The sequence below is a fragment of the Bos mutus genome, chromosome 22, assembly GCF_027580195.1.
Source record: "Bos mutus isolate GX-2022 chromosome 22, NWIPB_WYAK_1.1, whole genome shotgun sequence".
NCBI classification, from domain to species: domain Eukaryota; kingdom Metazoa; phylum Chordata; class Mammalia; order Artiodactyla; family Bovidae; genus Bos; species Bos mutus.
In genome coordinates, this window is record NC_091638.1 from 65,856,931 (window position 1) to 65,882,900 (window position 25,970).

Sequence of the window (25,970 nt, forward strand, 5' to 3'; positions counted from 1 at the left end):
CCCACTCACCGGTGGATACAGTGTAGCCTTGGTGCTGGACGAGCTGCTGGACGAGGCCCCGGTGACGTGGTTCCGGTCGTAGAGGGGCACCCCGGCCCGGCCGCCCATCAGGCTCACGGAGCTCATCATGGACTTGCCACACGAAATGCCTGTGGGAGGGGGGCCAGCGGGCATGAGGCCTGGTCAGGGGCCAGGGCGCCCCACGGACACGGAGTGCTTTCTCCAGCCCCTCTGCCCAGGAGACCCAACCAGGCTCAGAAAAAGAAGCCCCACGTGACGACTGTCCCCAGTGGGCAACTCAGATGAGCTCAGGTCAAGTCCAAAGAGCATTTCTGACCCCCTCGCCCCACAGCCCGCCCTGACCACCCTCTCCACCTCCTCCAGGGCCCTCACGGGGCTCAGGCTCCTCACCTGTGAAGGGACCGTGCTGGGAGCCGCCGGGGGCGATGAAGTTGAGGGGCACGTGGGGGGTCCCGCTGACGTACTCGTGCGGGAAGGGCCCGTTGGCACCGGCGTAGCGCTGGCACACCACACGCTGGCACACGAAGTAGACCCCACCCATGATGAAGAGCGACAGGATGATGCCGATGACCGGCCCGATGGCGCTGCTGTGGGCTGGGCCGTCGTCCGAGGGCAGCTTGGTGATTTCTGCCGGAGGCCGGGCAGAGAGAGACGGCGGACGTCAACCCAAACGGAGCGGGTCTCCTGAGGGGGGGCAGGCGCTGTGTGCCCTGGAGGGCTCGTACCCGCCCCGGCCCAGCACCCACTGGTGGAGCTACTGGGGGGCTGGGGCAGCACCCCTGAAGGGCTTGCCCCCTCCAGCCTCCCCGCAGCGGCCTCCTGCCCCTCCTCAGCTGGACTGAGCTCTCCCACCGCCCCCAGCCCCTCACCAGCGACTCCTCCTATTCACGCCCCTGACCTGGAGCTTCGCGGTCTGGGCTCTAGACTCAACCTTGTCCAAAGAACACTCACTTCCCCATCAGGTCGGCACAACGGTTCTAGGGACAATCAACTCGGTCCCCTCCAGCTGGTCAAACCCCCCAGAGAAAGGGAGGAAAGCTGCTGGTTCCAGCGAGGAGGCCTGACTATGGATGACAATCATCCCAACAACTGGGATAGTCACATGGGAGACCAAAGACAGACATGGTCAGCGTGGACACCTGCCTGCCAAAGGAGCAGGGCTCAGAACCCCGCGGCTGCCCTCGGACCCCAGACCTCCCCCGAGGTGGTAGCTGAGGGGCCTGCCCTGGGTTGATGGGACGGTACGAAAGTGCTCAGTGAGTCCCCGGGGACCCCCCCTTCTTCCCCATTCATAAGTCATCTCTATCTTGGGCCTTCTGCCGTGAACGAAGGGGCCACATCCCCAGATGCATGGAGACATCCCCACTTCCTGGGAATCCAGTTCCCTTCCTGTCTGAATCTGACAGCCTTTCAAGAGCCACTGCCGCCAGGAAGTCTTCTCTGACTGCCCTCATTTTGCATCCTCTGTACCCCGGTACCCCTGACTGTACAGACCGTGTCATTCAAGGGGCATGCAGCACGTGTGTGTACGTATGTGTGCATGTGTGCACGCACATGTGCGTTTCTGCACAGGGCCACACACGGCTCCTCCTCAGCCAGACAGCAGGCTGCCAGGGAAGGGGCCCAGCCCCGACCCTCTCAGGCGATCTTGTCTGGCAGTCGCTGCTAAGTGAGGTCTCTGGGCAGAAACCCGCTGCCTCTGCCTGCCACTCAGGCCTGGCCCACCACAGTCAGCCCCGCCCACCTCTGCCTTCTCAAAGGGGGCCTGCTGCTGTGCCTCTGTCCCAGCTAAAATGCCCCTTAGCTCCGTCTCTCCCTCCTCACAGCTGCCTCCACCTCCAGGAAGATTTCCCTGACTCCCCCACCAAGGCCTGAGACTCTCGACTTCCCAGCCTCTTTAGTCCTCACCATTTCCTCCCTCTGGACCCCACGGTCCTGGAACAGAAGCCCAGCACAGGGTGACCGCCCCCCTTCCCTGACCCCGCCCTCTGCAGGAAGCCAGCTCACCGCACATGAGTTCGTCGGAGCCGTCGACGCAGTCCGGAAAGGAATCACACTGCTGTTTGATGAGGACGCACTGGCCGCTGGCACAGCGGAACTGGTTGGGCAGGCAGACGGCTGCAAGGAGGGGCCTTGCGTTCAGAGAGGCTGGAGGGCATGACGCAGCCAGGAGCACTAAGCAGATGACCACCAACAGGTGCACCCAGCCCCGCGACCCCAGACCCAGCAGCAGAGGCCTGGGGTCCAAACGCAGAGCAGGCAAAGGGACCCCTGCGAGGACCAGGTCGGGACACCGTCCCGGCCAAACCAGCCTTCACCCTCCCCTCGATGACCCCCCTTTCAAGGCCTGTGAAATGCTGGGGACGGGCTGGCAGGGAAGAGACCTCAATGACACAGGGAGGTAATTATTCACCAGGATCCTACCATGGGTCAGGCTTGCAAAGCACCAGAGCTCCCACAGCCCCTGAGCTCAGGCTGTCTCCCAGGTCATGGGGTCAGTGGATGGCCCACAGGAGCCAGGCTCCTAACCAGGCGGGACAGGGGACAGCTGATGCGCCCGCAGAGCTCCGGGGGTCAGGAAGAGAGTGCAGAGCTCAGCCGGAGAGGCAGAGGCTAGCCATGCAAGCAATTAGTGCAGCTCTCAGGCTTTCGGGGGAAACGGAAGAGAAAGGCCGGGCACTGCAGCTGCTGCTGCTTCCCTGCTGACCTGGGAAGGGCCCCGGCCCCATGAGGAAGGGAGCTGCCTGGGGGCTCGCCGGTCATCTGCCCCCAGGACTTCCTGTCTAAGCTCCCCACCTGCCCCGGCCCAGGCACCCCACGCTCGAAACTGGAGACAAGGAACCCTGTCCGTGCAATGAGTGGGCAGATCTCCTGGTCACCAAGCAGGAGAGGAAGCTTCTGAAACGCAGGGTGGAACCCAAAGCCTGCACCAGGGCCTGCTGTTCTCCCAGGGCTTCCTTCCACCAGGAGAAACTCTCACAGTGGGAGGACGGAGGGAGTGATTCCTAATCAGGGCTCCTGCCACCCGCCGAGATCTTGGCCACCAGACTGAGCTGGGGCCAAGTGTAAGGCAGGACTCAGAAAACTCTCCTGTAAGAGACAGATATGTCTCTACAGTAACTACTCAACTCTGCTGTTTTCATGCAACACCAGCCTCAGACAATATGTAAATGAATGAGCCTAGCTTTGTCCCAATAAAACTTAGGTGGCTAAGTTGGTAAAGAATACCAACTTACCCTGGTGCCTCAGATGGTAAAGAATTTGCCTGCAATGCAGGAGACGTAAGAGACAGAAGTTTGATCCCGAGGTCGGAAGATCCCCTGGAGAAGGGCATGGCAACCCACTCCAGTATTCTTGCCTGGAGAATCCCATGGACGGAGGAGCCTGGTGGGCTACAGTTCATGGGGTCCCAAAGAGTCGAACATGACTGAGGTGACGTAGCATGAACCCAAAACTTTATTCACCAAAATAGGTGGTGGCCTGGATTTAACCCTTAGGTCACAGTGTGCTAATCCTGGTCTAGTCTCTATCAAGTTCTCAAAGGGTCTGTGAGCTGGAAAGACTTTACAACTGCAGCTTTACGGAAACACTTGGGGGAATGAACCCCAGGCCTTCATCTTCCACAGAATGGTTGCTTTTCATGAGTGGGCAGGGAACAGATAAAATCTGAGTTATCCAAGTATAGGACCCAGTGGCTATGGGGGTAGCAGCTAGAAAGACCTATTAACAGCTAGCTCAGTAGTAGTCAACATGGGGCCGTGGTGCTGACAGTATGTGGCAGGAACCAACGGAGAAGGTCATTTATAAAAGAAACTCAGAGGGAGCACAGACATTTGTTTCACTGTCACGGTCTAAAGGAAGATCCTGCTGGTCAGAGTGGACCCAGGCTGACCAGACAAATCTCTCTGGTAACTCCTGGTTCAGTGGGATGCTAGAAATCACCCACAAATAAGCATTAACCCACAGACTCGCTGGTGGAGGACAGCACTGCCTTTGGGGATGGGAATTAACCAGGGTGTAAACCATGGAAAGCAAGCTGACTAATGCATTTGTCTTGGATTTCTGTAAAATTCTTGACTGAATGAGGGAAGGCAAGATAGATTCTCACAGTCCACCTTCATGCCAAACTGGCAGGGCAGACGCCAGGAGCCTTCAGGGGGCCTAAAACTAACATTTTTTCCTTCCCAAGGTGAGGAGCCTTGGCAAAGCTTCTACAGTGACCTTCCTCAGGTTCGGCCCGGCCCGATAAAGCCCAAACTCCAGGAGGGCGAGGGGGTGCCCTAGGGGATGGGCGGAGCCTTGCTGGGGCGGGGCCGGGAGGGCGGGGGCGGGGCCTCACCGTCGCAGTCCGCCTCATCCGAGCGGTCCTGGCAGTCGGCCTCGCCATCACAGCGCAGCCTCAGGTCCACGCACTGGCCCCGCGCACAGGGGAACTGTGAGGCCGAGCACACTGGGCAGCCCTCCTCGTCGCTCTGGTCGTCACACTCGGGGAAGCCGTCACAGCGCCAGGCCCCGGGGATGCAGTCGATCTCCCCAGTAGCGCAGGCGAACTGGTCGGGGGAGCACGTGGGAGGCTCTGCGGAGCAGAGAAAGACCGTCATGGGCGCCGGCTTTTGAGCAAAAGCTGGGCGAAGCACGTCTGGCTTTCAAAGCGGGGAATACGCTCAGTTCATACATGCTGTATCCACCTCGTCTCCACTACCCTGCGTCCTGTCTGCCTTCCCACCTCCAGCCCCAAGTAGGCCATGAAGCTGTAGACCCAAAGCACAGGGTATGTGCAGGGCCTGGCTACACCGGCGTGTCCACTGCATCCCCGCCGGAAGTAGAAGGGTCAGAAAGCCAGTGGTCAGCACCCACACCTATTACACATCTGGGGCAATGGGGCCAGAGCACTGTGAGTGCCAAGAGAGCCCACAGGCACGGTGGTGGGGGCTGGTGGGGGACCCAGGCCCTTCACTGAGGGGTGGGCTGAGGAAAGGCAGGTGGTAAGGGTATCGGAGGGGGAGCAGAGTCAAGGGGGGGGAGTCGTGGGAGGGTGGTGAGCTGAGAGGGTGAAGGACAGGAGATCTGGGGCCACTTCCTGCCAGTGGCCATGGTAAGTCATTCCCCCCTCAGGGTCCACTTCTCTAGTGCAGGCCAAGCGTGGACAGTAGTGCTCAGGGAGGGGCACTGTCCTGGAGGCCTGGACACAGACGGGCATGATGAATGCCAGGGTGCCAGCAGAGACACTCAGGAGGAGCCCCTTGGCCCCTGGGCTGCCCCCCTTCCCCAGGGTCCTGTCATCATATCTCCCTCCTCTGCTGGAAAATCCCAGAAAACTGGAGGCCCAGAAATCAGCCCAAACTCCATTTCAAGTTTAAGAACAGTCATCAACATCCATAAAATCTGATTAAGGAAAAAGGTATTGGGAGTTCCCTGGTCATCCAGAAGTTAGGACTTGGGCCCTTTCACTGCTCTAGCCAAGGTTGAATCCCTGGGGGGAACTAAGATGCATAAGCCACAGAGCATAGCCAAAAAAAAAAAAAAAAAAAAAGCCATCAATTTTACAGAAGTATTGATTTCATGATGTACTAAGCCTTTCAACATTTGGAACCCACGTGCCTCCCCCATAACTGCGGGGTCCACACTGGACTGAATGGGAATGCGAGATGGGGGGAGAGTTGTGAGCAAAAACGAACACAATCCCGCTGTTCCCACTGCGTTTGGCCACAGAGGACACACCGGGGACAAAGAAGCCAAAGACGGATGTGTGCGCAGTGAGCTGCCAAGGAACACAGGGACGCTGGCCACGGAAAGCTGTGTGTGGACGGTGGCCACGCCCCACTCCTGGACTCCAATCAAAGGCCCTGTGCCTTTGACCGCTATTTCCACTGCCTGGACACCCCCACAGCCCAGCCAGGAGGAAGAGGGTCCATGTGGGGCAGGCTCTGATTTCCTGAAGGGCCCCTATTCCTGGCAGATGTTGCTGGAGAGCCAAGACGGGACAGGGTGGGGGTGTGTGTGTGTGTGTGTGTGTATGTGTGTGTATGTACGTGTGCACGGACCTGGGGATGAACCCAGGCTCCTCTCAGCAGCTGGGCAACCTGAGGAACCTTCAACCTCCCAGGGCCTCCGTTTCCTTGTCCCTAAAACAGAAGCAGCCTGCCTGGACCACCGCTTCCTCCCAGAAGTAACAGAGCAGGGCAAGCATGTGCGCGTGCACGTGCGAGAGTGAGTATGTGCGCATGCGCGAGCGCCTGGCTGGGCTGGGCTCGCACAGCAGGGACGCTGCGGAGCACACGCTGGCATCGCGGGCCGCGCCCTGCCCGTCTGGGTCACTGCATGAGGCACGAGGCTCCATGGCACCTCCTGGGGACCTCCGTGAGCCCCTGACCTTCTGAGAGCCCCCAGAGAAGAGGCCGGGGAAGAATGGAGATGGGGACACAGTGAACACAAGCCTCCTAGGCCCTGAGGAAGGGTGAGGGGGCACGTCCTCCGGTGGGGAAACCCAGAGCTGGGGTCCCAGGGCGAGCTGAGCACTTGGTGCAGCTCTCTCCCCAGGCCCCGTCTCTTCCAGGGCAGTCTGCATGTCTGTGCGAGCTGCAAAGCCTCTCTCAGGCCACAAAGCCATGTGGGCCCTGGGGCTGGAACTCAGAGAAAGGCCACAGGAAGCTCAGGAGAGTTGAGGTGTCCCCGCCAGCGGACAGTCATCAAAGGGCCCCCCTCTTCTTGGCCAGGGTCTCTGGGGTTTACAGTGATGAAGTGGGGCAGGAGAAAGCTCCATAAAGACAGGCCCGTGGTCCTGCTCCCTGAAATGTGCCATGTGTGGGACAAGGCGTGGGGATGATGGGGGTGAGGGTGAGAAGTAAGGGGCAGGGAAAGACCAGACCCCTGGAGCTCAGAGGACAGGAGAGGAAAGGAACACAGGAACAACATGCCCAAGGTCACCTGAGGACCTGCAGGAAGAGGAGAGGAAGCCTGGGGACTGAGTTTCATCACGGTGTCAGTGACAGTTCAGTCTTTCTATTACTGCTGCCATCTTCATGACTAGTGGCAGCTGGCATTCCCGTGTGCCATGTGTCAGGGACCATGCAAAGCACTCGGTTACTAATAACAACCCGTCAGATAAATGCTCTCTGTTTCTCTATTTCACAGAAAAGGAAGTGGAGGATAAGAGAGGTAAGTGAGCAGCCCAGGGTCACTCAGCTGGGAAGTGGCAAAGCTGGTATTGGAACCCAGGTCTGGCTGACCCTAAAGCTTACATTCTTAACCACTCCCCGTGCAGCCTTTGGAAAGAAGACGGTCAAGGGTAGAAGCAGGGGAAAAGACAGAACTACTAAAAGATTAGACAAATCCATTATCGGGGATTTCAGCGCCTCCATCAGTAACTGACAGCAGAAGCAGGAAGGAAGGACAGACAACCTGAATAGCACTGTCCCTCAACTGGATCTAACGACATGTAGAGCAACACTCCACCCGACAGCAGATGCCATAGCTTCTCAAGCTCGTAAGGAGTATTCACCAAGGACAGGCCACATGCTGGGGAAGAAAACATATCTGAACAAAGTTAAAAGGCTAGAAATCATATGTGTACGCTTAGACCACAGTGGCATTAAACTAGAAATCAGGAATAGAAAAATAGCTAGAAAATTTCCAACTATTTGGAAATTACACAACACACTTCTAAATAACACCAGGGCCAAAAAATTATTGAGAACAATTTTAAAATATTTGAACTAACTGAAAATGAAAATACAATTTATCAAAATTTGTTCAGTTCTTCAGTCACTCAGTCATGTCCCACTCTTTGTGACTCCACGGACTGCAGCAAGCCGGGCTTCCCTGCCCATCACCAATTCCCGGAGCTTGCTCAAACCCATGTCCATTGAGTTGGTGATGCCATCCAACATCAAAATTTGTGGGATGCAGCTAAAGCAGTGCTTAGAGGGAAATTCAAAGGCTTGAAATGCATATGTTAGAGAAGAAAACAAATAACAAGACATTCTGCTTTGAACACTAGATACCACAGGGACTATGGATTTTTAAAAAATGCCAGGCAACAACCTGGCAGGCAGAGAACCCAGGTCCCTGTTCAGTGTCCCAAGAGAAAGTGCCAAGCTCACACCTACCACCACAAGTCAGCAGGTTCTGCAGGAGCACGAGGTGGACCGGACATGAGCAGCGCGGCGTTCCGTCACCCTTGGCGACACAGATGTGAGAACAGCCTCCATTGTCGCGGGCACAGGGGTGGGCTGCTGTGGAGAGAAGAGAAGGAGGGGGTCGGACTCTGCCTCCAGTCTCAGGACTTCAGCCTAGAGGAGGGAGGCGGTGAGGGCCAGGCCAGACCTCACAATAACTGGCACTCCCACAGGGGTGCAGTCAACCCTCTCACTTCATTCCTAGGGCAGCCAGGCGAGTCTGTTTCTGTGGACGCTGCATTTTGCCAATGAGGAAGCGGAGGCCAAGAGCACATCTAGAACTTTCCTGACGTCACACCCCAGCCTTCTGCACCAGCTCCCACCGTGCCCACAACCATCATGCTACACCGCCCGCCTGCGTGTCTCTCTCACGGTGTAGTGGGCTAGTGGTGGGCCCCCCAAAAGATATGTCCACATCCTAACACCCGGAATCTGAGAATGTGACCTTTACTGGGGAAAAGGGTCTCTGCAAACGATGTGATCACATTAAAGATCTTGAGATGGGGTCTAATTCTGAAGTATCTGGGTGGGCGTTAAATCTACTAACAAGTATCCTTATAAGAGAGCGCCTAAGAGGTGAGGGCTTCCCAGGCAGTGCTAGCAGTAAAGAACCTGCCTTCCAGTGCAGGGGACATGGAGATGCAGGTTCAATCCCTGGGTTGGGAAGATCCCCTGGAGAAGGGCATGGCAACTACTCCAGTATTCTTGCCTGGAGAGTCCCATGGACAGAGGAGCCTGGCGGGCTACAGTCCATGGGGTCGCAAAGTCAGACACAACTGAAGCCACTTAGCGTGCAAGCAGGCAAGAGGTGAAGGCAGGGGAGAGGCCATGTGATGGCAGAGGCTGCGATGGTGCAGCCACAAGCACACCTGTGGCCGTGAACCGTCTTTGCCTCCCCCTGGTCCCCATCCCCTCAGCCCCTCGTTCCCAGCCCCAATGGTGCAGCCACAAGCACACCTGTGGCCGTGAACCGTCTTTGCCTCCCCCTGGTCCCCATCCCCTCAGCCCCTCGTTCCCAGCCCCAATGGTGCACCCACCACACCTGTAGCAACACCTCTGGTCCCCATCCCCTCAGCCCCTCATTCCCAGCCTCAATGGTGCACCCACAAGCACACCTGTAGCCATGAACTGGTCCCCTGGTCCCCATCCCCTCAGCCCCTCATTCCCAGCCCCAATGGTGCAGCCACAAGCACACCTGTAGCCGTGAACCGCACACCTCCCCTGGTCCCCATCCCCTCAGCCCCTCATTCCCAGCCCCAATGGTGCAGCCACAAGCACACCTGTAGCCGTGAACCGTCTTTGCATCCCCCTGGTCCCCATCCCCTCAGCCCCTCATTCCCAGCCTCCAGAGAGAGCACAGCCTTGGAGGCACCTTGACTTTGAACTCTTGGCCTCCAGAACCGGGAAAGAATGCATTTCTGCTGCTCTAAGTCACCCAGTTTGTGGTCGCTTGTTACAGCAGCTGCAGTAAACTAATACACGTGGAAATTAACATAGTAAAGGTGGTGAACCCCGGGAACCTTGAATATTTCAATTCCATTAACCTCCTGTGCCCAATCTCTGGACAATGGTTAGGAGCCTGGGAAGGTGGCTGACCTCCCCCAGGTAAGAGGAAATGGCAAAGCACACTCGGCTCCTCACCTCTACCCCTGAAGGCAAATCATGGTTTTTTTCCTCCTCCATCTCAAGGATTAGGTGTTTTTAAAATGGCAGAGTCATAGTTGAGAGCAGGGTCAGCCAACTTTTTCCATAAAAAATGAGAAAGTAAATAATTCTGGCTTCACAGGCCAGGCCACCGGTGTGACCCCCGGTCAGCCAGCTGCAGGGCAAAGGCAGCCAGGATGACAGGGACCCACAAGCTGCAGAGTGCCACCCCTGGTTTAGAGGTTAGCTGTGGGATCGTGTGCGGACGCAGATGGGTGGCCCACGTCCCAGATCAACATGGCAGAGCCCGCCGAAGGACTTCCTACGCTTACCCAAAACGAGGAGCCTCTCCATGTCACCCCAGAGCCCGCGCACTGGTGCTCACAGACATGTCCCCAGTTTCCAACCTCAAACCTGCTCACTGAGCATTTCCTGGCCCTCCCGGCCCTGGTTCCAAGGAGCGCCGGTCAGTGCCCCTGGCTTTCTGCCGACACCAGTAGGCAGTGGGTCTTGACCTTTGTGGGCTGGGCATTCACCGTTCTGACCATCTGCCAGTGACACCCAGGAATCCGTGACTTGGCTGAGCATGGACTAAGAGGCCAGATGAACACAAGCATGCTAACCCATAGGCATGGGGCACCTTGGTTATCTAGAAGCTAGTTTCCTGGTGACTTCACTTATCTGGGACCCAGCTGATTACCACAGAAATTGCCACCGAGCAGTCAACAAAGAAGTGGCCGGTTCGGAGGTCATGTCCCTGATTCTGAGCAGGAAGCCTAACAGAAAAAAACTCAAGTGGCTAAAGCCTGGGCTCTGGTTGCAAATTCAAGCCCCCTTGGGTTTATTGGCTGGGTGACAGGGGAAGCAATACCCTTACTGAGTTCTACTTTTGTCAGCTGTAAAATATAATCTCATTTGAAATTATAAATTATTGTGAAATAACATATATAATAATATACTGAAAACAGGGCTGGGGTACAAAAGAGTCACAATGCAGTGTGGCCGAGGCAACGCCGACAGGGAGGGGCTGGGGTGAGGCTGGGCAGCCCTGGGGCCTGGACGGCGGCCAGACCGTGGGTGTCACAAGACAAGGGCAGCGAAGGCCCTGCTCACTCAGCGAGCAGCCCGCTCGGTGCCGTGTACGTACTGAATAGAGAGAGAAAAGCAAGCAGACAGACAGGCAGACACTTACACACGCGCACACACACCTCCACACCCACATAGAGCCAAGGACCGGGTGGAGGAGCCACAGATCCTGATTACAGACAATCCCCTCTCAGGCTCCTGGACACAGCCAGGCTGTGGTGGACGGAATCCTAAAGTGCCCCCCAAACTCCCCACCCTGCTCCCCAGCTAGGGAAGATGCGATGAGTGTCATGCCCATGGTTTTATCACCTTTCTTGGTGGGGGGACATACAGGTGTAATTAAGGTTACTAATCGGTTGATTCAGAGTCAATCTAAAGGGTGATTCATCTAAAGCTGGGCCAAATCTCATCGCAGGCACTTGGAAAGCAGAGTGGGTTCGAGAGCTAGAAACAGAAATCAGAGTGGTCCAATCTGTTGCTGATGGAGAAGGGGATGGGGTGAGGGCCTGAGGGTGGCCTCTGGTCACCGAGACTGGGCCCAGACAAAGCCAGAAAGAAAACGGCCTCAGCCCTACTCTCGCCTTGGTCCGCCCTCCTCCCTTTCTCCAGGGGAGCCAGTCCAGGGGTTGCTGTGCTCCGTGCAGAGGCGTTCCTTCCCCTCGGGGGCCCCCGCACAGCCCCACTGCCCACCCCTCACGTACAGAACTCCTCCAGGCTGATGTCCTCCACAGCATGAATGCCGGTCAGGTGCGCAACACGGCCCTGGACTCGTGTCCGTGCGTCCCCCGTGGTCTTGTCCACACGCTCGATCATCTGCTGCTGGCGGTCAATCCAGTAGAGGTGCTTGCCCAGCACGGTCAGGCCCACGGGCTGCACGATGTTGGCATCCTCCAGGGTCAGGCGGTTGGCCCCTGCGAGAGGGATAAGCGCCCCCTGAGTGGCGGCTGACCCCGAGAGCTCAGCCCATGCTCACTCTGGGAGAATGGAGAGCTGCTGGGAGCCTGGGGGACGCCAGGCTCAGGCTGGGCACGCTCCCTGGAAGCAGGCAGACCTGAGACCTCCTCTCAGTCAGCCCTGCTTCCACCTGGGTTGGCCTTGTAACCGCAGCCATGGACCCAAGTTGCTGATCCCCTAAAAACACGGTGCCTCCCCTTCCCCCAGCCCACCCCAACTTCTGGCAGAAAAGCCCCTCCAAGCTGTCATTCTTGCTCCTCTCCAGGCCAGGGCCCCCAGACTAAGGCAGCCATGGCCAAGCAGCTGTAAGTGTGGGCGCTGGAGGCGAAGGGTACAGGATTCCTGCTCCACCCCACGCTGGGGGCCCCAGGCAGCTGGCTCACCCTTTCTGAGCCTCCCTGGACTCTACCGATCAGGAATCATTCGGGTCCAATATCCTGGAATGTGGCTGGGAGACCGTATGTGCCTCCTCGCAGCAGGCCCCCAAGAGACTGTGGCGTGTGACCGATGACCAGGAAGGTGTTCCCGGCAGGTCAGACAGGGTGGCTGCCGAGGGACCAATCCCCAGGGAGGCCCCAGGCCTCGTACCTGACAGGTCACAGCTCTCGATGCGCTTCAGGTCGGCGTCCACCCAGAAGAGCTTGCCCAGCGTGTTGTCCACCACGAGGGCCACGGGGCGGATGAGGCCTGTGGTGAAGAGGACCTCGCGCTCCGTGCCGTCCAGGGCGGCGCGCTCGATCTTGGCAGCACGGTCCTGCATGTTGGTGAAGTACAGGTACCTGTGGAGGGCGGCAGTGAGGACCCATTGTGCCCTGCCCGTCCTTGGCCAAGCCCGAGAGACCAGCCCTGACCCTGCGGACGTCCAGCAGGCGAGCAGCCACATGACCCCGGCCCCCGGAGGTGAGAGGCCACACCCTGGAGGGGCCGGAGAATGTCCCCCAAGACCACATGGCTACCTGGAACCTCGGAATGTGACCTTACTGGGAAACAAGGTGTTTGCAGATGTAATTAAGGATCAAGATGAGGCCACCCTTGGGACTTCCCTGGCAGTCCCAGATGGTTGAGGCTCTGAGCTGCCACTGCAGGGGGGGCACAGGTTCAATCCCTGGTCAGGGAACTAAGATTCCACATGCTGTGCAAGGGTCCTCAACCAGTGAGAGTGGCCTTAAGAGAGAGAGAAGAGGCCACGGGACACAGAGAGGAGCCCATGTGATGACGCAGACAGAGTGGAGGGACGTGGTCACAAGCCTAGGAGCACCCAGGGCCCCCGAGCTGAGAGGCAGGGAGTAGCCTCCCCTTCAGACTTCGGTGGGGGCACGGCCTCGCTGCCCTTGACTCTGGCCCCTGGAACCACAGGAGAACAGGCCTTTGTGTTTGAAGCCCCCGGTTTGTGGTCACTTGTGGCGGCCCCTCCTCTGGTTCCTGAAGAACCACCAGCACTGACTGAGCCCCTGGGTGCTGCACGGCTGGTACTCCCTACTCTCTTCACCAGGAAACTAAGTCCCTGGGAGGTCACGTCTCACAGGCAGTAAGTGATGGAATCGGAATTTGAACTCGGGTCTGCACGACAGCCCCTGGGAGAAGCTCCAGCACACAGTGCCTGGACAGGTCTGCCTCTGGCTCTGAATGGCCAGCCCTGCGGGTATCTGGGGTGACCACCATGCTCCTGCCTCCCACCTCCAAACATTCCCAACCTCATGTCATGGGGCTTCGGGCACCCCCCTGCCCTGGTCCTTGCCTCCAGGACCCTCCACATCTTTCCACGTGTCTCAGCCTACCAGAGAACCTGAGGGCTGACAGGCAGAGCGTCAGGGAGCTTCACGGAAGGAAGAAGCTCCAGGTCAGGTAGTGACCTCCCCGTGGCGGGGCCTATGCAAGTGAATAACTTGCCACCACCTGGGGTGCTATGGAAGGGATGGCTGTACAGGGTTCAAATTTGATGGGATGGTCTGACACCTATGAACTAGAGCTCACATCCTGCCTGTGTCTCTCAACAAAGCCCCCACCCCTGCATAGGCTTTCAGTCCAGGCCGTCTCTGGGTGTCTCTGCCTCCTCCCCACGACTGGGAATGAGCTGCTGTTTCCTCGCCCCGCCGACCCCTGGCTGTGGTGGCAGGGACGCTGGGGAGCTCCTGACGGATGGGCGTGTTGGGGGTGGAAGATCCCTCCTGGCCCGAGAGGCCAGCATGCACGGGAGGGGCGCCCAGCGCACCCCTACAGGGACAGCCCCCGCACCCGCGCTCAGCGTTGACGACGATGGCCCTCGGCTTGTCGCGGTCCCCCCGCAGCACCACGCCCATGGCGTCCCCGTTGAGCCGGTGGACGTTGATGGTGTTGGTGGCCTCGCACGTCCAGAACAGCGTCCGGCTGTAGATGTCAATGCTGAGGTCGTGCGGCTGCCTGTCTGGGTTCTGGCTTTGGCTTGGAGAGGTCAGAACGAAGGGCTGTAAGACGGTAAAGAAATGAGCATCCGCTGGAGACACGGCGGGGAGGGCGGAGGCCTCCGCCCCAGTCCACAGTGAGCGTCAAGATCTCAACCCTGTTTGGAACCTTGGCTTTCCAACCAGCTCTTGTCCACACGTCCACCCGCGAGTGAAGGGGCTCCCCTGACAGCCTTCAGGGGAGTTCTTGCCATGAGCTCTGGGCCAGGCCCGGCCACTGGTGATGGCACAGGACCCAGATGGTAGCCACCCCACCCCGGCCGGCCAGCCTGGGCCTGCTCGCAGAGAGGGGGACCAGCAGGCAGCCAAGTGGTCAGCCAGGATCGCAGGCCCCCGGCTCAAGGCATCGCCTCCCTTCTTGTTTCCTTAGACCCAGGCTTTTGGATTAAGACTCTGAAGTCTTGCTGTCTTTTAAAGTACTCAGGGATTGATGCTGAGGCTGAAGCTCTAATACTCTGGCCACCTGATGTGACATGTTGATTCACTGAAAAAGACCCTGATGCTGGGAAAGATTGAAGGCAAAAGGAGAAGGGGGCAGCAAAGGATGAGATGGTTGGATGGCATCACCAACTCAATGAACATGAGTTTGAGCAAATTCTGGGAGTTGGTGAAGGACAGGGAAGCCTGGGATGCTGCAGTCTATGGGGTCACAAAGAGTAGGACACGACTGAGCGACTGAACAGCAACGAAAATTCAGGGTGCCAGGATAATGGGTGTCCGGCTTGGAGGTCCACCTCTCCGTCTCTCCCCTGAGGGCCAGAGGCTGGGGGTGGGGCTCAAGGGCAGGTGAGGGTACAGGGCCGCCCCGCAGTATTTCCTGGGAGCCCAGGAGCAGTGCAGGCCCCTCTCAGAGGCTGTTATCCCTCTGGGTCTCCACCCCGAGCCTCTCCCGGGAACTGTGCCCGACTTCATGCTATCTGCTGCATCTCAGGGATGAGCCTGGCTCTCAGAGTCACCGACAGAGAATCCCTTCAAGGGGGGACCTCATTTCATGAACTGATGCCAGAGGAGGAGCACCCCTCATCTCCCTCCCAGGCCAGAGCCCAACTCCCTGGTGGATGTGGTCCCCCTGGGTGCTCGGGTGACTTGACCTGGCAAGGGGCTTCCCAAGCTCCTGGGTTGCTGCCACCAACGGTCTGGATGAAAAGCCCCTTCTCCTGAGAAAGGCGTCATCTTCTAATGATGCTCTGACCACAGCTCATTGCAGACCCTCTTTATCTGCCTCTTTTCAGGCATTAATAAAACAATAAGTCACCAGTGGGGGAAGAGGTGGCTTGCAGGCAAAAGGAAGCCCCCTTCCCCAGGCCCAGCTTCTAGGACCCAGCTGGAGAGGAATCCCCCACCCTCCCAGCCCCCAACACCCGGCAGCCTCTGGTCCAGCCCTGCTGGGCAGCTAGAAGTGTGCCACTCGCATCTCTGCAGGTAGCAAAATCCACATCCTGGGAGCTGTGGGCCCTAGGAGGCAAGCGTCAACTCCAACCAGCACCTTCCTTTCTCAGGAGCCACGGAGCTCTCTGGCCAAAGACCACAGACCAGTGTAGCTGATGGCCTGGGAGTAAAGCAAGATTCCAGCCAGCCCTGGCCAGAGTCAGGCTCCCCGTGAAGGGTGGTATGTGGGAACCGGGCACACACTCATCGGAACAACCAGGGGAGAGAAGCACGGGTGTAATGACACAGCGCCCACGTCCCTCCCGGGGCAGACAGGAGCGAGGAGATCAACCTTACACGGCTGGCCAGTTTCCTAAAGCCCGAACTCCAGTTTTAACATAAGGAACAGCACAGTGCCAGCACAAAAGGTCTTAACAGAAGCCAACTCCATGTCACCATCAACAGCCCGCCCCCTCACAGTACAGAGTGGTCCTCAACCAAGTGGCCCAAACGCGGATGCAGCCCGTGTCCACTGGTGGGTGGACAGATAAGCAAAGCGTGTTCTGTACACGCAGTGGGATGTTATTCAGTCTTAAAGAGGAAGAAAATTCTGATACCTGCCATGATGAACCTCAAAGTCACTGTGCTCAGTGAAATCAGCCAGTCGCAAAAGGACAGACATGGATCGCGTGGTTCTAACTATGCAGGACTTAAGAGTTGTCAGATTCGCAGAGACAGAAAGCAGGATGGTGGGTGCCAGGGACTGGGGAAGGAGGGGGGTGGAGAGTTAGTGTTTAACGGGGACAGACTGTCATCAGAGACAGCCAGTGGGGACGGCTGTTCAACAGTATGAATTTACCTAATGCCACAGAGCTGTACACTTAAAAATGGCGAAAATGGTACATTTTATATAATGTATGTTTACCACAATGAAAGAATAAAATATTAAATAGAAAAACAAAAGCCGAGTAGATAATAATGAGCTTCCCAGGCGGCACTTGTGGTAAAAGAATCCGCCTGTCAGTGCAGGAGATGCAAGAGACGTGGGTTTGATCCTTGGGTCAGGAAGATCCCTTGGAGAAGGGAATGGCCACCCACTGCAGTATTCTTGCCCAGAGGATTCAGTGGACACAGGAGCCTGGTGGGCTACAGTCCATGGGGCCGAGAAGAGTCAGACACAACTGGGCACCCAACTAATAATGAAGAACGCCATCCTTGGGGTGGGGGTGTGCTCCAAATAATCAAAGCCACAGGAAAACCGAGTTCAGTGGGGAGGCAAATGAACGTTATCTAGATTAAGTGCTCTTAAAAGGGCCTTATTCTTCAAAGTCCTCCCCCACTTTTGCAGACACCATAAAAGATGGGACTTGAAGGCAATTTGCACCCAGCAACTTTCACAGCAGGGAAGCCACAGTCCATCAATTAACACTTCACGTTCTCCAAAGGACTCAAAGTCACTGTCACCTGAGCCTGGAGAGAGATGAAAGAAATCCATTCCCACCATCTTCCCCAGGCTCTGCTCCCATCTGGGGACAGCTGGAGCCTCTACCATCCACCAAGGATGCACAGTCAAAGGCCGGTTAACCTGACACTGTTGCCGGATGACGTATTTTGTGCTGCCCAGCTGTACAGGCAGCCCTGGTACCCAGTTCGGGGCAGGGAACAGAAGATCTTCTGAAAATCCCTCCTGACACAAAACAGCCTTGCATGACAATGCCGAGACTCCCCCACACGACATAGGCAATTACAGCGACCACTCGATCGAGAAACAGACGGCTGGGTTCCGTAGCTCTTGTGAAAGGAGCCTTTCGAAACTGGCACGACCAGGCAGGCGTGTCCTACTGGGGTTCTGGCCACAGTTCCCTGTCACACGGCTGGATACGCCGGATGAGCCCGGAGGCTGCAGAGACAACATCCTTCCTGGCCTGGGTCACAAACACCTAACACAGGAAAGCAGTCAGTTCTGCTAGACTCGGGTTTGGAAAGCGCGCCTCTGCTCCCACGCCGTGATGTATCGGGGACAACCCCAGCAGAGCGTGGTTTTCGAGTTTGCACAACTCCACCCAGAGAAACACTGGCAAGTGCAGAGCACGCAGCTGGCACCGTGCTAAGCAGGGGTGAGTGAACACACACCTCCAGCGCCCCTCAGACCCCCCGCGCCGGGAGCCACACCATCCATGCTGGGGTTTCGACGGTATGTCCCATCTCAGCCAACCCTCCCTCCACAGTTCCACCAAAACCCACAAGCCACAGCCCTCCGGCTCCCGTCTCCTCAGCCAACCTCGGGTCTCTGAAAGGTCAAGGGCCGTATCTGCCGTAGCATTTACGTACCGAACCATTTAAGGGGCAGGTGGGGCCCCTGCATCGCCAGGGTCCTCGCTCTTGCTTAGTCTGTCGTTGATGGAGTTTTGAGAGCTGCACTCCTAGCCCCCACCCCGCCCCATCAGCCCTGGGGTCTGTTCTGCTCCATTTTACAGAGTGCAGTGATTTTCAGAAACACACATACTGCTTCACAACAGAACTGGCTGTACACAACTCCTCTGAAATAAAAAATAAGCCTAGAATAACCAATACCAACCGTCCTTGTACAAAACCACCGCGGAAAGGGGAAAAAAAAGAGACCCCACGGGGTCTGACGTCCACCAGCACTCCGTAAACAACTGCCAAGATCCAGTTTCTACAGAGTCATCATCTCAGGGCTTCGCACGACTCAGCCTGACACCCCACAAGGACATAACTGGGGCCCAGATCGTCACCTACCGCCCACCGTGCTCCCCGGCACCCCCTCTGCTAAGAAAAGGGGGTGGCAGTGGCCTGCTCCTTGTGGAAGCGCACCCCCCCCGGCCGCCCCTCCATACTCCAGCACTCCCAACAGGCACACTTGCCTGGGTCCCGTCGTCCTTGGCTCGTTTGATGTTCTGGCGCCCGTCCACCCAGTAGATGAACTTGTCCAGCGGATCGTAGTCGATGGCCTTGACGTTGCGCAGGCCGTGCAGTGGCAGGATGAGGTCCGGGCTGCGCTGGTCGTCAGGAATCATCCGGCTGATGGCACACTTCTGGCTGAACAGCAGGAAGGTGGTGGGCGCTGGAGGGGGCAGACAGAGGAGGGGCCGCCGGTCAGTGTCGGAGCCGAAGAGGGAGGGGCCGGGGAGGATGGCGTCGCGTGCTATGGTAAAAAGTAGGTCCGTATGTGCACCTACGAGACGGATGTGGAAAACGGCTGGGAAGACACAGTCGATTCCTGGGGGGTGGTGTGGTACCATGAGGAATTTGACTCTCCGTGTTACACGTGTCTCTGTCGTTTCAGTATTTTATTCTAAGTGTACGTGTTATTTTAAAACTAGATATCCATTTCTTTTTGAAAATGAAAAGAAGACCAAGCACTTGGCTGTGCTTGGTCTTAGCTGCAGCCCACTGGACCTTGTTGAGGCATGCGGGACCTTCAGTTGCAGCATGCACACTCTTAACTGATGCATGTGGGACTAGTGCCCTGACCAGTGGTCGAACCCAGGCCCTAAGCATCGGGAAAGCAAAGTCTTAGCCACTGGACCACCAGGGAAGACCCTCATTAAAAAAGTAAAATAAAATAAAACCTTTTTTTGATGTGGACCATTTTAAAAGTCTTTATTAAATTTCTTACAATACTGCTTCTGTTTTATATTTGGTTTTCTTGGCCGAGAGGCACGTGGGATCCTATGCCCCCAACCAATTCACACCCCCTGCACCAGGAGGCCAAGTCTTAGCCACTGGACTGCCAGAGAAGGCCTCCATTTCTTTTTAGATTATCAAGACTTAAGTAGGAAGGAGAAAAAGGCAGTGAGCCTCAGACTCTGACAAGTGTGTGAGATGCTCTGGTGACTGTGGGATTCTCCATGGGCTACTGTGGGCTCCAGGGAATGGCCGAAAACCATGTGAACAGTGAGACCAGGAGGGGGCGCTCCTCGGGGCTGTCAGGACCCAGAACGTGCAGAGGCCACTGTCAGAGCTACGGATACGCCACGTGAATCCAATCATGGCCCTGGGTCTGCAGCCATGGGAGCCGGCACCCAGGTCACATCCCCTCTGGGGGGTGGATGACCTGCACCTCCATTTGACTCTTCAAGGTTACGGCCCCCCAGGAAATTGGACAACAGGACCAAAGGGAGCCCAGGAGGGGGGAGTCCCAGCTGCGGCCCCAGGCCCATCATGTACCAGCCGAGGACTGCCACCAAGCCCCTCCGCCCTTCGAGGCTGTGGGTCCCGCATCCACCCTTTTGGACCGTGGACGCCCAGCCCTCCCAACGCCCAGGGCCGCGAGAGGCTCACACAAGGCCCCGGGTGACAAAGAGCTTTGTAAACCGTCTACAGCTGCTCAGAGGCCGAGTCCTAACCAGCGCTCTGGTGATGTCACAGGAGAAGAGCCTGCCAACAGGACACGTCTGTTCTCCCTGCAGGCCATGGGGAAGTCATGCTCCAGCTCTCTGAACCTCGCTTTTCTGAGTACCGGAATGAAAGAAAAAAGGCCGGCCTCGTTTAGAGGGTCAGTGTAAGGACCACACAAGTGGACGTGAGGCTGGCAGTAAGGGGTCGGGGCGGGGACTCTGGAGCCAGCCTGCCTGGATTCAGACCTGGTTCCAAGTCTCACTGTTGTGTGGCCTTGGGTGGGTAACTATGTGTCTCTGTGCTCAGGGTCCTTGTCTGTGAAATGGGGACAGCGATGTTGCCTATCCCATAGACTGGAGGATTGCTGCTGCTGCTGCTAAGCCGCTTCAGTCGTGTCCGACTCTGTGCGACCCCATGGACAGCAGCCCACCAGGCTCCTCTGTGAATGCTGGAGTGGGTTGCCATTTCCTTCTCCAAGACTGGAGGATTAAGTGCCGTAAAAAGCATTTGGAATAGTGCCCAAATCTATAAGTGACAGAGACTGTTTTTCACAGCCAAAGAGCCTCCCATGGGATGTGTCAGGTGAGGGCTTGGCGCACCTAATCACATCTTGATGAAGCAACAGGGCTTCTACCCAGCCTGAGCCTCCAGGTAACATTATGCATATGTGCAGTGCACAACCTGCCCAACTGCCCACGTGCACCCAAGATGCTTCTTTCTGCCTTACCTGTCAGAGGCAGGTGGATCTCATGTGGAAGTGAGGGCCAGGGGGAGAGCAAGGCACTTACGGCTGCAGTTGCGGCTGCTGGGGTCCAGGGTATAATGCGAGGCGCAGCTGCAGCGGTGGCCGCTGGGGACGGCGAGGCACAGCTGGCCACACTGCCCGTTATTGTGCATGCAGTCATTGAGGCCGTCCTGGCGGGAGGAGTGGAACACCAGGATGTCCATCACGAAGTCCAGGTGGCCCTGGATGAGGGTGCGGTTCCGGCCACTGGTCTTGTCGGCCCGCTCAATGCTGTGCAGGTTCCAGTCTGTCCAGTAGATGTAATCGCTGTACTGGGTCAGACCAAAGGGGTGCGGGAGGTCATCCGCAATCACGACCCGCTCCTGACCTGCGCAGAGACACGAGGGCGCGGCGTCAGCCAGGGCACCGCACGGGCGCCAATCCACAGCCTGGCCGCCTACGTCGGGCTCGTAAAGCGTGCGAGCACTTTGGGAAATCGGCAGGGCCCACTGAGCCTGGATGTGCACCTACCCTGAGGGCAGGCAGCTCCCCTCCTGCTGCACAAGAGACGTGCACGGAGCATTCCCCCAAACAACACAGATGAGACTGTGCACAGCAGCGACTGTGTAACAGCCACAGCAGGAAGCAACCCAAACAGCAGGATGGGTTTAACAAAGATGGAACAATCTTCAGGCCATGGAAATGACACAGCAGCAGAACAGAGTAACAATGTGGGTGAGTCTCAGTCATTAGATGGAAAGAAGCCAGATGCTGAAGAGCACACGCCGGACGGTCAGTGACAGAAAGTTCTAGAATGGCACAACTAGAGCATGTAGACAGACATCAGTGCAGCAGTGAGCCTTGAGGAGGCCGGTAAGACTGACTGAGAGCCTTTCGGGGGCTGGAAACTTCCTTGCTTTGATCTGCATGGAAGCTGCACAGCCTATGTTGATGCTTCTATGGATGTACAAGTATCCGTATGTAAAAGTTCTCAAACCTGACCACTTTTTTGTACTTTACTATATTTGTATGTCATAAAATATTTCATTTTATTTTGGCCACATCATGAGGCTTGCAGAACTTCAGTTCCCTGCATGTCAATAAAAAATTTTAAATTAAACCTTCTGCCTAGCAGTCTACCAGAGGGATGGGAACCAGGCTCTGGAGTCAGCCTGGGTCCCCTTGCTCCTCCACTGATCCCATGACCTTGGGCAATCTGTGTAAGCTCCTTGATCCTCAGTCTCCCCATCTGCAAAGTGAGTATTCTTCAGAGTGCCCTCACGACTTCCCTTGCAGTCCAGTGGTTAAGACTCTGCACTCCCAATGCAGGGGGCCTGGGTTCAATCCCTGGTCAGGGAACTAGACATTGCAAAGTGAAAGTGAAAGTCGTTCAGTCATGTCTGACTCTTTGCGACCCCATGGGCTAAACTGTCCATGGAATTCTCCAGGCCAGAATACTGGAGTGGGTAGCCTTTCCCTTCTCCAGGGGATTGCCCCAAGCCAGGGACTGAACCCAGGTCTCCCGCATTGTGGGCAGATTCTTTACTGTCTAAGCCACCAGGGAAGCCCATGAATACTGGAGTGGGTAGCCTTTCCCTTCTCCAGAAGATCTTCCCGACCCAGGAATCGAACCAGGTCCCCCTAATTGCAGGCAGATTCTTTACCAGTGAGCTACCAAGGAGGCCGCAACTGAAGATCCCTCATGCTGCAACAAAGAGCCGGTGCAGTCTAAGGAGCTGAAAAACGAAAAGAGCGTCCTCATGGGTACCCAAGATACTTAAATGTAATAAATTGTGATTAAAAAATCAGTGAGCTCTGTGATTATCATTGAGATAAATATTCAGTGAGATCATGTAGAATGCATGTAAAATGGTCAAAATGCCAGTACAAAATAAGTGCTTGGTAAAAGTTATGTGCAGGAGACCCAGTTCAGTCCCTGGGTTGGGAAGATCCCCTGGAGAAGAGAACCGCTGCCCAGTCCGGTATTCCTTTTACTTATTTATCTGTTTTGGCTGTGCTGGGCCTTCCCTGCTGCTCTGGCTTTTCTCTAGCTGTGGTGAGCAGGGGCGATGCTCTGGTTGCAGGGAGTTTCTCTCTGCAGTAGCTTCTCTTGCTGCCGAGCACAGGCTCGAGGGTTCAGTAGTTGCCGCCTGTGGGCTCTAGAGCACAGGCTCAATAGTTGTGGCTCATGGGCTTAGTTGTTCCGAGGCATGTGGGATCTTCCCAGACCAGGGTTGGAACCAGTGTCTCCTGCATCAGCAGGCAGATTCTTTACCATGGAGCCGCCTGGGAAGCGCCCCCACTCCAGTATTCTCGCCTGGAGAATTCCATGGACAGAGGAACCAGGTGGGACTCATTGGAAAAGACCCTGACGCTGGGAAAGACTGAAGGCCAAAGGAGAAGGGGCTGGCAGAGGCTGAGATAAATAGCAACACCTACTCAATGGACATGAATACGAACACACTCTGGGAGACAGAAGGAAGGGAAGCCTGGAGTGCTGCAATCCCTGGGGTCACAAAGATTCAGACACAACTTAGCAACTGAACAACAAGAAGAAGTTATGAGCAGAATAGCATTGTCCGTCTTCTCCAGGGCTTCCCTCATAGCTCAGTTGGTAAAGAATCTGCCTGCAATGCAGAAGACCCGGTTCAATTCCTGGGTCAGGAAGATCCTCTGGAGAAGGGATAGGCTACCCACTCCAGTATTCTTGGACTTCCCAGGTGGCTCAGCTGGCAAAGAATCCACCTGTAATGCAGGAGACCTAGGTTTGATCCCTGGCTTGGGAAGATCCCCTGGAGAAGGGAAAGGCTACCCACTCCAGTATTCTGGCCTGAAGAATTCCACAGGCTGTATAGTCCATGGGGTCGCAAAGAGTCGGACATGACTGACTTTCATTCACTCACTCCCTCTTCTCCAGAGAGCTCCACATTCTAATCTCCAGGATTTGTGAACATCATGCCTTACGTGGCTGGGGGCTTTGCAGGTGTGACTAAATTAAAGATTCTGAACTGCAGAGACGATCCTGGATGATCCCAGGACACCCGGTGTAAGTACAAGGGTAGAGAGAACAGGACCATGAGCGGGGCTGGTCACTACAGCTGGCTTTGAAGTTGGAGGAAGGGGCCACGAGGAAGGAGGCAGGCAGGCTCCAGAAGATGGAAAGGCACTGGGCCCAGGCAGCAGCCTCCAAAAGGGAGGGGGCAGGCCCACACCTTGCTTGGAGCCCAATGACCCCATCTGGGGATACGGCTGCTCAGGCTAACGCCAGCAGCAGAGGACGTGTCAAATGAACCAGGGTGTGACCACCGAGCAGCCACGTGCGGAACACACACACCTGTGGGCAGCTGCCGGGGCTACAGAGGCAATAGGCAGGCTCAGGGCCGAGAGGCACGGCGCGTGGTGGAAAGGGCGCAGAGCGGGGCTGAGCCCTGCAGGAGGGAGAGAGCTTGTGCGGGGCCCGGGGACGCTCGACCTCAACCCCAGTGTGGGGTCCTAAGTCTGCCCCCATCAAAGTGTGTGTTGTGCGAACGCCTCACATATGCTCTGTGCATGCTGAGTCACTCAGTCATATCCAACTCTTTGTGACCCCCATGGACTATAGCCTGCCAGGCTCTTCTGTCCATGGGATTTTTTTCCAGGCAAGAATACTGGAATGGGTTGCCATCCCAACCCAGGGATCGAACCTGCGTCTCCTGCATTGCAGGCAGATTCTTTACTGCTGAGTCACTGCAGAAGCCCATATACACATATGCTCTATTTCACGGTAAAAATGATGCCAATGATGGGAGTCTTCCCGGTGGCCCAGGGGCTAAGACTCCACGTTCCCAATGCAGGAGACCGGGGTTCAATTCCTGATCAGGGAACTAGATCCTACACGCCACAACTAAGAGTTTGCATGTTGCAACTAGAGATCAAGGGAAATCTTTCGTGTCACAACTAAGACCCCATAGAGCCAAATAGAAATTTTTAAAAAAAATGAAGCCCATGAAAACAAATCAGAGACGTGTGGACATGCTCCTCCTATGTGGGAGCAGGAGGAAGAGGAATGGAAATCATCTATGGCACGATTTGAAATAATGTTTTGAAAATGATTTTTAAAAAAGGAAAAAAGTGAAAAAAAAAAAAAATCCCAGGCTCACAATGCACACTCAGCTCTTACACACAGGCACTCTTCCCACGGGGGCCTCCCCTGCTGTTAACCAAGTGCTCTGGACACGTCTGTGCTGTTCAGCGGGAAACCTGCCACAGCAGAAAAACAGCCCGGCCGGATGCACCCCACTGCCCTCGACCTGAAGGCTTGGGCGGGTTTCCAAGGCTTTCACTGGTTTTCCTCTGAGTGTGTCATTACTCTGGGGTAATCAGGGAACTTAATTGTTTCGGGCAACCACAGCTGTGCTGCAACAAGTTTCCCACCTGCCACCAGCCTCTTATAACTCCCTGCGGGGCTGGCGTGGTGACCTCGAAGACGCAGTCAAGCCTCGCTCCGGGCCCCATGAAACAGGACAGTCAGTGTGCAGGGCGGGTACAGCCCACTGCAAGCAGAAACCAGAACACAGAGCTTCTGGCCCTGGCTCTGTTCACACAGTACCTGGGGCAAGTGGTTCGGCCCACCAAGGCCTCAGTCTCCTCATCTGTAAAGTGGGCACAACTGTGCCTACCACAGGTGGCAGCCGCGGCAGTAAGGAAGGAAGCCAAAGTCTCTCAATTGCACAGGGTAGCTCCACCAACTGGTACCACCCAAGAGAGCCACCCTCCCCCACCCACCAAGAAGTCCAGTCATGTTCTAGGATCCAATCCTGCCCTCACTGCTAGGTGATATGGAATAAGGTTTTTTTTTTCCTGGCTTTTAAAATTATTATTTATTTATGTGTTTTCAGTTATGCTGGGTCTTTGTTGCTGCCTGTGGGCATTCTCTAGTTGCCGTGTACGGGGAGCACTCCCTTCCCTTGTTGGGAGCACAGGCTCTAGTGCATGGGCTTCAGGAGTTGTGGTGCAGGGCTTAGATGCCCCCCGGCATGTGGAATCTTCCCCGACCAGGGACTGAACCTATGTCCGTGCATTGGCAGGTGGAATCCTAACCACTGGCCCACCAGGGAAGTCCTGGGTTTTGTTTTTAATCTAATCCCAGGGTGTTGAGTGACCCCAGAACGATGCCTGGTACCCAAGAGGAATTCAGGGTTGGATGGAGAGGGA

At 56.4% G+C, this 25,970-nt stretch overlaps 1 protein-coding gene across 1 annotated transcript in view; it reads right to left on the reverse strand.

The window, feature by feature from the left end:
• LRP5 (LDL receptor related protein 5) overlaps nt 1-25,970 on the reverse strand; it is a 124,199-nt gene that overhangs the window by 9,391 nt on the left and 88,838 nt on the right. Inside the window, 10 exon segments of the mRNA XM_070360255.1 lie at nt 10-149; nt 412-648; nt 2,029-2,139; nt 4,361-4,597; nt 8,130-8,255; nt 11,630-11,839; nt 12,471-12,661; nt 14,118-14,326; nt 18,577-18,776; nt 20,842-21,165. Coding sequence (XP_070216356.1) covers nt 10-149; nt 412-648; nt 2,029-2,139; nt 4,361-4,597; nt 8,130-8,255; nt 11,630-11,839; nt 12,471-12,661; nt 14,118-14,326; nt 18,577-18,776; nt 20,842-21,165 — 1,985 coding nt within the window.